Source organism: Periplaneta americana, chromosome 9, assembly GCF_040183065.1.
Source record: "Periplaneta americana isolate PAMFEO1 chromosome 9, P.americana_PAMFEO1_priV1, whole genome shotgun sequence".
NCBI lineage: Eukaryota > Metazoa > Arthropoda > Insecta > Blattodea > Blattidae > Periplaneta > Periplaneta americana.
This window is the reverse complement of record NC_091125.1, coordinates 135,299,591-135,314,120: the sequence shown is the minus strand read 5'-3', so window position 1 is coordinate 135,314,120 and position 14,530 is coordinate 135,299,591. Positions and strand designations below refer to the sequence as shown.

Here is a 14,530-nt window from a genome sequence, read left to right as displayed (position 1 = left end):
AGTTTGTCGGTCTAATTTAGAAACACCCTGTATAGTAGGCCTATTCCACAGTAAGGTGAAATAATACGCCACACGGAACTGCAACAGGCCAGCAGGTGTGAAAGGGGATGATTATTGTTGCTGTTGTTATCTAAATTGAAGGATTCAGAGCCATATTGGGCCAAGCGCCTTATATTAAAAACGCAGAAAACAACAGTTAAATTGAGTGATTACCACAATCATGTCAACTGATGCCCACAGGTGCAAGCTCGCGCTTTAGAGCTCAGGGATGGCCAGCACTGATTCAATGTATAAAGGGAAGAGAACTTATTAAAATTGCATCCATGTTAATTTTTAGATTTTTCTGAGAAGTTAAGTGCATTATAAAAATGTAAGTTTTAATTTTAACGTTCATTTTTCACAAGTTTGCTTTTTTTATTCAAAAGGAATATTTTCTCAACTTTTTTTACAGAAAAGTAAAATTTTCAGATATGTTTATTTAGTAGCCTTACAGGTACTGAAATTATGTTTTCGTAAATATAATATATCGTAAATACGTATTACTCAAGTTAGTATTTTGAAAATATTAGCATGGAGAATAGTTGTAAGGAAATGAATTAACAAAGCAACTACTGTTACGCCATAAACAAAACATATGCGCCCTAGCTCTATACCTTCAGCAGATTTCGAAAAAATTATTTAATATTCTGACGACAGGAAGTTGCGAACCAACATCGTTTTAAAAGCATAATGCAATAAGAGTTTTGTTATGTAAATTTAGTTACTGTTAAATACATGCCTAGGTAATTTTGCTTTGTAGTATAATATTGTTTTGATTAGTTTATTGATTTCTTTTATAAGGCTAAAGATATCATCAATATCATTTCCAACTTATCATGTCATACTCAGTCTCTTTCTTTGGGATATCACTTTCTTTATGAATTGTTTCATTCAAATAGTACAGTATAGTTGTACTCGTACTACTATGGAATTTACGAGTATGTGAATATTTCTTCTTAACTCTTTATTATGTTATTAACGTTTAGAACACAACTGCAATATTAAGAAATGGTATTAGTACTTTTCTTTTATGTAGAAAATATCACACAGAAAGAAGCCATATAAAAATAACGACATAAAATTTCACGTCCCGTTTGAAGTTTGTACACCACTGTTTTCGGAATCCAACAGGCTGCTTATTTATATACATAACCCTTCTTCATTCCATACTTAGCACTTGATGCCCGCGCACGACGTCAAGGTCAGAAAAACGCGCTTGTTTTGACATCGCTGGAATACCATAATTCAATGAAAAATAAAGCAAGTAATATAAGGTATGCACATTAAAACTAAATGATATGTCAATCTTCATTAAACTTTGGTATTCACTTAACTTTAACCCTTGCTTTCTCCGTTTTAATAAATGGCTCTGAACCCTTTAATTGGTTGCTTTACAGTTTGAGTTACTCTGAATATGATTATGAATTTTCACACATTTATACAAACAGAGGTCAGTTTACTTTCGTAAGACAGGAATGAAGCACGAAAGTGAATTATTGAGGTAGGCTGCCACAGAAATATTTGGAGATGTTAGCATGAAATGGAAAGAAAGTGTATGCTGTTCCAACTTTCTTCACAGCCTGTATTCCTGATCTTTGACACTGACCTTCCGTTTGTCAATCTGCATATTTTAAGCTTTCTAGGATGTGCTCACTTGACAGGGGCACTTCCTGTTTGCAGACAGAAGTGGCTCCTCCTATGAACGGAAGCTATTTTAAAGCACTACACAATAATGGAGTGTTTGTTACGTCAACATGCTTTTGTTTGTTGAGCATTCGCCAACTAATGGAACCATTAATCAATTAATCACATCTGAATTTTAATTAATTTAATAATGACATTGGCACTATAAACCTGTAACATTTTCATTTTCCAGTGCCTGAATTATGAAAATGAGGAGTTCTACCTTCCTATCTCCCTCACACCTCTAGAACATACAAGTGGGTCGCTCTTTTAATTTATATTCCTGTTATTATACTGGGTGCGCCAAAAAATATACGTGCTTTATGTTTTATATTTCGCAAAATTGGTACAATTTTTCTTTTGTTTTCAATTAATTGTTGTGTAACCTTGGGGGAATATTTCAAAATTGGTACAATATTTTCATTTAAATTGGTTTATGTTGTGTAAGCTTGGGGGAATATTTCAAAATTGGTACAATATTTTCATTTTGTTTTCAAGCAATTGTTGTGTAATCTTGGGGGAATATTTCAAAATTGGTACAATATTTTCATTTTGTTTTCAAGTAATTGTTGTGTAAGCTTGGGGGAATATTTCAAAATTGGTACAATATTTTCATTTTGTTTTCAGTAATTGTTGTGTAAGCTTGGGGGGATATTTCAAAATTGGTACAATATTTTCATTTTGTTTTCAAGTAATTGTTGTGTAATCTTGGGGGAATATTTCAAAATTGGTACAATATTTTCATTTTGTTTTCAAGTAATTGTTTGTAAGCTTGGGGGAATATTTCAAAATTGGTACAATATTTTCATTTTGTTTTCAAGTAATTGTTGTGTAATCTTGGGGGAATATTTCAAAATTGGTACAATATTTTCATTTTGTTTTCAAGTAATTGTTTGTAAGCTTGGGGGAATATTTCAAAATTGGTACAATATTTTCATTTTGTTTTCAAGTAATTGTTGTGTAATCTTGGGGGAATATTTCAAAATTGGTACAATATTTTCATTTTGTTTTCAAGTAATTGTTGTGTAAGCTTGGGGGAATTATTTCAAAAATGGTACAATGTTTTCATTTTGTTTTCAGTAATTGTTGTGTAAGCTTGGGGGGATATTTCAAAATTGGTACAATATTTTCATTTTGTTTTCAAGTAATTGTTGTGTAAGCTGGGGGAATTATTTAAAAAATGGTACAATGTTTTCATTTTGTTTTCAGTAATTGTTGTGTAAGTTTGGGGGAATATTTCAAAATTGGTACAATATTTTCATTTTGTTTTCAAGTAATTGTTGTGTAAGCTTGGGGGAATATTTCAAAATTGGTACAATATTTTCATTTTGTTTTCAAGTAATTGTTGTGTAAGCTTGGGGGAATATTTCAAAATTGGTACAATATTTTCATTTTGTTTTCAAGTAAATGTTGTGTAAGCTTGGGAGAATATTTCAAAATTGGTACAATATTTTCATTTTCTTTTCAAGTAAATGCTGTGTAAGCTTGGGAGAATATTTCACAATGGTTTTAACTACGCCACAGAGAATTAAGATAGTCTTATTTCATAATTAAATACTCAGAATTAATTATCTTTCAAAGTAATTATGATTTGGGCGTAGGCTTCCGCGGCCGGTGTCTATGGATTGTTGGTTTCCGGGTTTCAGCTTTGAGGACGGCCACAGCAAGGTGGTCGAAACATCTGCGCTAGCAACTAAGACGATGCGGCAGAATTCCGGAAACCAACACCCCATAATTAGTTATGAATTTTGAAATATGATTTTTTTTTTAATTTGTTGTTTATCTGAAATATGATTAATTGAATAATGGTGAAAAATGTATCTACTTAAGTGTTTGGTCATTGTTTTGTGTGTAATAATTTATCATAGCTTGCTTGAAATACTAACACTTGCATTGTAATAGCTTTACTAACATCAATCTGCCGCAATGCAACTGCTGATCTAACTGCGATGTCAAATAAATGTTGTTTGATGAAAAGTTCTTCAGATAAAGAAGATAAATATTTCTTAATATTGTAGTTGTACTCCCCCGTTAGAGAGGAAGAGAAGGCCTGATGGCCTTATCTCTACCAGCTTAAATAAATAAATAAAATAAGTAAATAAATATTTTTAGATGAAGTCTGTAAAGGCACGAACAGACGATAGCGACTTGCAATCGGGATCTGAGGCTACGAGTTCGAATCCCGCTTGGACTGATTACCTTGTTGCATTTTTCTGAGGATTTCTTCAGCTGTAAGGCAAATGTTACGTAATCTGATGGAGAATCCTGCGTCTCATCTCTCCACATACCGTCTTTATGACCAATTCCACGGACAAGTATAATAAGCCAACAAGTTGCGATGCGTTCGAAACAGAAAAAAAGTACGAAGCTAAGAATACATAAGTACAAAGTCTTCCATGTAAGACGTTTGTCATTTCGTCACTTTCTTCAACCTGAGCATGGTTACATTACAATAGAGTTTGTGTAGGCCTATTACCGAAGCATCTCAATATTGAGCATTGCCTGTCTGTGTGTAACGTGTGATGATATCGTATTAACAGCCAGCAACATCCTATCGTGTACCAGACTTTTGGAAGCTTACGCTTTTGTGATAGTCTGCAAATCTGTACTGCTTTAAAGAATAGAAAACTCTGCCTCATTTTCGCATGTTTTTATTCCCATGCCGCAGTTTTTATGTTCGTCCAATTTATAAATTGATAGCCCCAATCCCTCCATTGTTTTGTTACTTTTTGAAGGTATTCAACCTCCCCCTAAACCTGTGAGAACGTACCAACAGGGGTTGGGCACCCTATTGGTGAAGGGAACTGCTGCAGGGGGGTCTCAAACATCAAAGCAGCCCTACAGTCGTTCAAATGTTCCCACTCTGGAACGGAAGGGGGATTCAGGGTCCAACATCTTCTCATCTAAAGGTCAGTTTGAGGGAAGGGAAGTTGTTCAGATAATATACAAAAGAACATCTAGCACATCAAGGAAGTTACAGAAAATGTAATTAAAATATGTTTGTGTATGGTGTCATTTCTAAGTTACGCAACATCTTGCAGAAAGGTCGCTTAAGGCTGGTTCACAATAAACCGGAAACGAAAATCGGAACGGAAACGAAAACGGTAAAATTGTTCAAATGTGTACATTTAAATGTGAGCATTCACAATTAACGAAAAGCTTGCCGGAGCTGGGGATCGGGAACGGAGAGTTGGCCAAGTTTCAACTTTGGCGTTCAGGTTTCCGATCACAGCCCACTAGATTCATTCTATTGCCATCTAAAAGCTATTTTGTCGTCGTATATTTTGTAGCAAGAAGACCGTGACATAACCTATACATTATTTTGTTCTGTGCTGTGCATCATGGAGCAAGTTTTATTTGATGAGATTCTAATATTGAGTGTTGAGGAATATCCTCACGTTTACGATAAGCGGCGCGTCTCGTATAAAGATGAGAAAATGAAGGAGAATACGTGGCTTTCAATAGCTGCATCTTGGAACACCGATCGTAAGTGAATCATATTTTATTACTGTACTGGTTGTATTACACACTACATATTCATGCTTCAATTCAATAACTACTGTTGTGTTCATTTTTGCTCTATTACAAATGTTTCTTCTCTAATTATTTTACGTTATGGTAGACTTAAAATAGCTTGTGACAATAAAGATGCATGGGCATATTTATAGTACCGTACCTAATGAAATGTTTCAGTTGAAATTTCGAAGTTGGTTAACCTGTGTTTATGTTGGCTGCCTTGTACTCATGAGAGAACGCCATTGGTCGATTTACACAAATAACATCAGAATGCGTAATGTCGACTTTACATATCGTTATTGACATGCATATCGATATGCATAGTCGTCTACGTTCTCGGGTTATTGTGAATCAAAAATTTTCATATTCACGTCCTCTGCTTCTCGTTTTCATTCTGGTTCTCGTTCCCGCTTTATTGTGAACCAGCCTTTACCGGCAACGACCATTGCTCCGCCCGCGGAACATTGCAACGTAAGACTCTGTAGCAAATCTGAAGGTTGAACATTTCTTAATACTGTAGCACAGTACTTACCCATTTATATTAAGGCTGGTCCACAATAAACCGGGAACGAGAACGGGAAACGAAGAACATGAACGTGAATATTTTTATTCACAATAAACCGAGAAAGCAAACGACTATGTACAGAGTGATTCAAAACCTCAGCAACAAACTCTGAGGGGTGATAGATCTAACAATAAGGAACCCTTTTTGTTAAACAACCTATGTCTTTTGACGCGTCGTTTCGAAGTTACCGTTGAAAATGTTTTTGCGCGGGCGTACGTCAATGTATGCTAATGTGTGCACCCCTGTTTGTTTGTTGAGATGTTTGTAAGAGACGAGAAGGGTTGATATTGTTTGTTTACGCATAATGTTCAATACCTTTTCCTTACAGTTCAGTGTAATCATCAGGCTTCGAGACTTTGGACCCGATACAATAAGTTTACTGTGCATGCACTATAGGTTGTTGACTGTCTGCAGGTAGATAGAGATGTGTTGAGGTAACAACGTTGCTATTTAGAGTAGAGTACGGTAGTATGGGGGAACACACATACTGTATGTACATTCTGAAAGTAAATATACATTACACAATAACAGTGTCAAAAGAATGTGAAAAGCATTTATTCTCCTGTCTTTTATAAGCAATTGTGTTGAATTATACACAGTGTTAATGGTGGAAATAAGCATGCAGCATTTTTAATTTTTTCATTTATCCTATTGGTCGTCTTTAGGAAGTGTAGTTACAGTTCCGAATTGCAATGTACCTACTACAAGATACATTCTCAATGTCTCAAACGTAAATCTTTTTCGGTTATCTGCCAAAGTTTGTACTGTAGAAAGCTGCGCTCTACGCCGCATGACGTGATAGGAGCAAAACGAAAAAACCTAACATCATTCCAGTCTCTAAGAGACAGGCCTTAATTCTCGGGTTATTCTATGTCCACTAATTTGCTGTTTATGTTACATAATGTTCCATATCCGTTATTTTTACATAAAATTGATTTCCACTTCTGTTTTACACGTTCAGTAACCGGTGTACTTGATGTCTCATTAATTCTCTGCATCATTTTCTAAATTAATTTGAGGGCTTCCGGTATCTCTTCCTCTGACGTTTCTAACCGTGTAATAGTTTCAGACACAGTTTGTATGAAAACCAAATTATTCGTCAGAACCTTCAAATGCAGAGCGTTTTTCTTTGCGTATTTGTTGGCATTCATTCTACAGTACCCCCACCCACTGTACCCACCCCACCCACTATACTCAGTACGCCGTTATGCGGATTTCCCACTGAACTGCTCTATTGGTCCCGAAGTCTCGAAGCCTGGTAATCATCAATTGAGAATGGATGTCTACGCTGTCTTCCACCAATGCGCCGGAGACGAAGAGACCCATCGTCTCGAAGGCGCTGGTAAAATCGAGCAAACATTGTGTGGTGAGGGTGATTTCTGTTTTGAAACTGTTGTTGGTACATGTGGAGAGCTCTTCTTCCGTTTCCGCGAGTCTCCCCATAACACATTACCATGTCGGCTAACTCGGGAAAAGCGTAGACATCCATTCTCAATTAATGATTAGACTGAACTGAAAGGAAAAGGTATTGAACATTAAACGTAAACAAACAACAACAACCCTTCTCGTCTCTTACAAACATCTCAACAAACAAACAGGGGTGCACACATTCGCATACATTGACATACGTCCGCGCAAAAACATTTTCAACGGTAACTTCAAAACGACGCGTCAAAAGACATAGGTTGTTTAATAAAAAGGGTTTCTTATTGTTAGATGTATCTTCCCTCAGAGTTTGTCGCAGAGGTTTTGAATCACCCTGTATATCGATATGTCAATAACGATATAATTATAAAGTCGATATTACGAATACTGAAGATACTTTATCGATGGCATTCTCTCATGAGTACAAGCCAAACATGAACACAAGTTAACCAGCTTCGAAATTTAAGGCACGTAATATTTAAGAATTCAATTTATTCACGTGGTAGTCTGGTCACATATGGGCCTACACGTAGCATATATAGAAAGTAAGTCTACTGAAATTTTGCGTTAGTTACAAGCAATGAATGGACAAGAAGTTATGTCATGGCCTCCTTGCTACAAAATATACGATGACCAAATAGCTTTTTGATGACAACAGACTCTGATCGGAAACGAAAACGACAAAGGTAAAACTTTGTCAACTCTCACGTTCCCGTTCCCGGGCTCCGGCAAGCTTCCCATTAATTGTGAATGCTCACATTTAAATACATTTATTTCAACAATTTTTCCGGCATCGTTCTCGTTTTCGTTCCCGGTTTATTGTGAACCAGTCTTTAGTTCTTAAAAATGTTTTTTTTTTCTTGTATTAAGACGTAACTAGTACCTCCTTAAGCATTTTAATTTGCATGACGCAGTTCTTTGGGACTCCTGAGAGAAATTTCTCTTCTAATATTGTTTTTCAGATCTAAAATACACAGGTACAAATCATACACCGTGAGTTGGGGAAAGTGATTTCCGATTTCATCCAACTTCTCCTCTGTTTGCACGAGACGTCACCATTTCCGTTTTATTGTGTTAAGTCGACCGCTAATTTTTGTTTTAATTACAGTTCTGCATATCACCATCCCTTTGAGATTGGCGATAATAGGAAATTTCTTGTGAAACGTTTTTCTTGTCCCCAACGACTCCTTTTTCCCTTAAGAATCGTACTATACAGGGTGTTTAAAAAATACGGGGCATAATTTCAGGTATGTATTTCCCACATGTAGACAATCAAAATAGTTCATTACAACATGTGTCCGGAAATGCTTCATTTCCGAGTTATGGCCTTCACAACATTGAAATTCACCGGAACGTTTTTCTTTCCGCAGGTCGTTGTCATTACAGAAGATGTTCAAAATGTCCACCTCCTGCTTGAATACAGACCTCACATCGATGTCTCATTGACCTGCGAACACGATCCCAAACTCCAGGAGTATTGCGTATGTCCTCAGAACATGCCACAATTCGATTCCGAAGGGATTCCAAATCAGGCACCGGAGACGAATAAACCAATGATTTTAAATGGCCCCACAAGTAGAAATCGAGTGGGTTCAGATCAGGTGAGCGTGGAGGCCAAGCAATTGGGCCACCTCTACCTATCCATCGATCAGGAAACCTTCGATCCAAGTACCGGCGAGCAGTACGACTGAAGTGTGCAGGAGCGCCATCATGCAAGAAGTGAATGTGTTGACGATTGATAAGTGGAGTGTCTTCTAAAACATGAGTATGGTGCTTTCCAGGAAGTTTGTGTACGCCTGCCCCGTAAGTCTGTTTTCAAGTACATGGGGTCCAACTAATCGATCACCAATGATACCGGCCCACATGTTGAGGGAGAACCGCACCTGGTGATGAGATGGAACAGTTGCACGTGGGATTTCATACGCCCATACATGCTGATTGTGGAAATTTGTTATGCCATCTCGTGTGAACTGTGCTTCATCTGTAAATAATACTAAGGCAGGAAAGTTCGGATTTACACCACACTGCTGCAAGAACCACTGACAGAACCTAACTCGTACAGGGTAATCTGCTGGTGACAGGGCCTGTACACATTGCAAATGATAAGGATACAGTTGATACTCTTTCAACAGTCTCCAGACAGTCGTATGAGGAACATTGACTACCCTTCGTGTGCTAATAGAAGGAGTCATGTTCACAGCCTCCAGAATCTCCTCCTGTACTTCTGGAGTTGTAGATCTTGGTCGTCCGCTTCCCAAACCAGGAGAGTTAAATTTTCCATACTCGCACAGACGGTAATGGAGACGTACAAATGTCTTCCGATCTGGACATTGTCGCTGTGGGTACCTCTCCTGGTACAAACGACGAGCCAGCGCAGCATTGCCGTCCGCCTTACCGTACATGAAGTGTATCTCTGCCAGCTCTTGATTTGAATACATGTCGCACAGTCTAACGCCTACACAACACTGAATGTAACCTTCGCCTCGGAATGAACTGTCAGAGTGCCCTCTTAATGTCTCCTTTGACGGCAACGACCTGCGGAAAGGAAAACGTTCCGGTGAATTTCAATGTTGTGAAGGCCATAACTCGGAAATAAAGCATTTCCGGACACATGTTGTAATGAACTATTTTGATTGTCTACATGTGGGAAATACATACCTGAAATTATGCCCCATATTTTTAAACACCCTGTATACAGTGCTCAAAGAAATTGTTACATATTATTTTATTGCAAACTTATTAAATATGCGGTATATATTTTGTCTTTTGCTAAAAAAATGTTTGCATATTATTTTACTGCAAACTTATTAAATATGCTTAAATATGCGATATAGCCTATATTGTTGTTTTGTTTAAAATGTTTAATACTAGCTGTAACGGTTGGGGGATCATCGTGCTAACCACACGATACCTCCGTTCTGGTTGGATGATCGTCCACCTCTGCTTCGGCATGTGGGCGTGAGGCCAGCAGCGGGCTGGTCGGACTGGGCCCTTCAGGGCTGTAGCGCCATGGATTTACTTTTTACTAGACCTACATATTTTATTGCAGAGTTATGAAATATGCGATATATAGTTTGTTTTTTTTTCCTCAAAGAGATTGTTGCACATTATTTTGTTGCAAACTTATGAAATATGCGAAATATATATTTTTTTTCTTAAAAAAAAAAAGAAATTGCAAAATATATGCCGAAGTGCATTGCGGCAAAATAACAAAACTATTGCATAAACAAATCCACTTTCACGGCAGGTAATTGGTGTAACTAATCTATTATTATTATTATTATTATTATTATTATTATTATTATTATTATCATTATTATTATTATCATTATTATTATCATCATTATTACTATTATTATTATTACTATCATTATTACTATTAATATTATTATTATTATTATTATTATTATTATTATTATTATTATTATTATTATTATTATTATTATTATTTTCTAAAGTGTAAGCTTAACATACCAAAGAAAATCTACTTCTAATAGCCAACGTTAGAGGATGAGTCCATGTGTTACCTAGCAGCAATGTTCGAATTGAAGGGGGGGAACCAGGGAATTTCTCCTCCTCTGGTTTCTTTTTTCCCAACTAATGAATTCTTGTGTTCATTCGCAACCTGGAAAAGAAAACTCTATTTGAATATATATTTTAATGTTATTATTACCGCATCGGCCTGAATAGACATTTTTCCTAAAATTGCATTTCCGAAAACTAATTTTTATTTTCTGTATGCCGGTCAAAACATTTTCTCTTCTAGAGTGACTTTGCTGTAGCGAGCTGATTCTGAATATCGTTTGTAAATATCACCTGGATTTCAGCATTAAAAACAGTCGTCCTTAATACAGGGACATCATTTTATTTTTACTAACATTTTTAACATTAACCTGGCTCTACCTTTGGATCAACGCCGTTTTCTACCCCCTTCCACGACTGGAGTTCGATGATACTGGCGTAATATACAAACAAATCACTTTACTAGGTATAGGAGGGAAGAAAAGTAGTTCATACATTTACGTAAACTAGGAAATATCGCTCTTTTGAGTTTGATCATTTTCGTTAGGTTTTTGTTTAATCAAAATACAGTACAGTATTAACAATGAGTGTTTTTACTCACGAACTGAGCTGTCCATGTGGACGTATTCATTATGCAGTGTATATTATACTGTCTAGAGCACATTAGCGTACAATATAGACAATGAAATTAAATTGAAAAATAATCATAATATGGATATTTAAACACATTTTTAAAACGGTGGCCGTTCATTTCGATACAGGTTTCAGTTCTAATGTTCATATCATCACACTACAGACTATTGTACCTAATCCCAATTACCAGTTTCGACCTTCGGACTAGTAACTCATGTTGAAATAATTCTGTACCTACTCTATAAAAGAGTACCTTACGTACTGTAAATTCAATCTTCACTTCTGCCCGATCCAAAAAGATAAAATTACTCAGACATACTATTTACTGTCCGTCCAAGTGGTTATGTTGTAGGGTCGTAGAAAGGGAGGAAATCGCGTGACAGTTAATTACTTAACGAGGCCATTTTATTTAAGTTATTTTAAACAATTGTATAATGTTACGTAGACGTCCAATTCCTAACAGAAATTAATGTTCTCAGAAAAGAGCTAAGACAGCCCAGCCACTAGTTGGCAAATAAAAGCTGGTGGGGGAAACCGGGATGCGACATAGGCAAATGAACGACAGTACCTGTGCGAAAATGATTCAATATTGAAAGCTCTTTCGTCACTGGAAAACGCGAACATATTTTTGGAACGCACTGTTTACTATGACCGTAAGGCTACTATGATTATATATGCGGTCTTGGATCTGTGTGGAGGACGGTTGAACTTCATTAGTAGAAGGGGTAGGAGTGAAGTACATTAAAAAACTCAGGTACAATAAAAATTGAAGTAAAAATAAAATGTCCTGTAGAAAATTAGTATATTAAGCAGTTCAGACTATCTTTTTTTTTTTTTTTTTTTTTTTTTTAGAAGCCTGCCAGAAATACTATACGTTTGTTGTTTCTATAGTAGTTATTTATGCAACAAGTGAATACTCTTAATGGTTATGGCATGAGTGGATGTTTGTCGCACGAACGATAGCGAGTGCGACAATTTTCACGAATGTCATTATAGCCTATGATTATCCACGAGTTGGATACAACACTTTATGGCATCTTAGCATTATAAATTGTAGCAAATAAATTATAAAAGAAATTCGGGATCCATAGCTGACAAAGTCTTCATATGTTCGTATCAATTAGTTGCGCCTGGCATTGACACTGAATAAAGATAAATGGATGACCTTGCAGGTTAAGTTACAAATGTTCCTTTATTTTGTTAATATAGTTTCTCTAAATCACAGAATTGTTTTATGTGATGTTACAAAAGAGATACAAAATTGTTAAAGATTGGAAATAAATGATACATTACCTTCTGTCCTGCATTTAATTTATTGTTACATCGCGTACAAGCATGTAGGTGGTGTTGGTACAAGCGGTAAGCAAGATAGCAAGCGTTCCGGTATTACGTCATTGCGTCAGTAGCGGCTCGCCGTCAAAAAAATAGGTGAAGTGCTGTTCACATAAACAAATGCATCAACAGTTTTACCAATATAATGAGTAGGCCTACTATTCATAAACTGCGTGCAATTTTAATAGTTCTAGAACACATGCAAACAGGAAAACTAATTTATTTCAGGATTCAACCAATTTATTACATACCAAGTCAATCCTATCTTTTAAAGCAGCAAACCTGTCGATGATGTCTTCATAAAATGTCTGATTTAACTGAGGATGGACAGTATATTTTATGCAAAACTATGGGGCTAATGATGAAAGTCCCTCCTGTGATGTAGCATTCTGAGTGAAATTTTCAATATTTTCAATCAGAAAAGCTTCTTTCATCGGAAGAATTTTAAAAGTTATTTTATACAACTTCTATATTTTCTTAACACTTTTTAAAACAAAGAACAAATGGAACTGTAGATCATCAAGAATTTTTTATCCTCATATTTAAGTCTACAAAACGACATTTCTAATAAATTACAACTGTGTCATTTTCGGGATACATATTTCGCACTCATTTATCAACATTTTCTATGTACTCGTATTTGATTAAACATATAACACACACTTAGATGTAGGATAAATACACTATTTACACTTATCACTAGTACACTCTAAACACATTAAATAATAAGTTAATATATATGTACATAGTATTAAACTACATGTGTACATTTACGCGCGCGTTAAACTTTCAAATACAAGAGCTCATGAGAAGAAATAATACACGCCGCGGAAAACAACTTTTAAACTTTGCTAATGTATGTGTGGTGTATTCCTGATAAAATAACATAGAGCCAACTAATTTACCACTGCAGGAGTGACTGCTAAGACAAAGGGAATGAGAATACTATTCTCGAGCCAGGTAGTACATACTGTAAAATTTCACAGCCCTTAAACAATAGCCCTCGGTCTTGGAGACCAGCTACAACCCTTCTCTATTATTAGTACCGTTAGATCTGCAACTGAAAGACTCAGAAACCCACTTCACTCATACAATCTTTCTTTAGTGCGTGACGTCACGTTACCATGGAAACCAAGTGCTGTATGAGATTGGGAACCCAAATAATTTCACCTCTACAGTATTGTAAGTTCCAATAGACACCGCTCGGCGCTCGTAACAGCTGACATTATTCTATTCAACGGACGGTTACAGGTAGCTACTATTTATACAACTGTTCATAACGACTGAAAAGAAAACTTTTTTAAATTTAGAAATACGGTACCGGTAATAACTAGAATTAATTATTAATACGAGATAAAATTGTGTTTTACACATAAATAGGTGAAATGGTACTTCACCTACTTCACTTGAATAACCGCCCCTGCATTGCGTTTATCGGCACGCGTGCTATAATAAACCAATTACGCACGATATTGGATGTAGTAACAACTTGTTTATAATGCTAGGATGTCATAAACGTTTGTTGTTTTCATAAGCGTTTGTCGCTACTGTTCTTTTCATAATACGGTTTTCTGAATTATCTAATACCTATTAAGTCTTAAGGTAGGATAGGAAAAGTTATGGTACCAAATTCAAATTACCATGTTGGGTGTCACAGTAATAAACTGCTTGAAAAAGAGACGAATAAGAAAAAGTAGTATGTTAGCAAGAAATTTTTCTTTCTCTATAATTTTATCAATTCGAACACTGCCTACCAGTCCAATTTTTAAACAAAAAATTAGGTGGCAGATATTTTCAAAACAGCTTCGTATGACA

The 14,530-nt window shown here is 36.0% G+C and overlaps 1 protein-coding gene across 21 annotated transcripts in view; it reads left to right on the top strand.

Moving 5' to 3' along the window:
• Nucleotides 1-14,530, top strand: part of LOC138706539 (coiled-coil domain-containing protein AGAP005037) — a 1,408,895-nt gene that overhangs the window by 1,219,637 nt on the left and 174,728 nt on the right. For 20 of the 21 annotated variants that reach the window (XM_069835948.1, XM_069835949.1, XM_069835942.1 and 17 more), the window contains one exon: nucleotides 4,458-4,631. The exons of the other annotated variant lie outside the window; for it this stretch is intronic. In XM_069835948.1, the coding sequence (XP_069692049.1) occupies nucleotides 4,458-4,631 (174 nt within the window). The remainder of the gene's footprint in view (nucleotides 1-4,457; nucleotides 4,632-14,530) is intronic. 21 annotated transcript variants of the gene reach the window in all.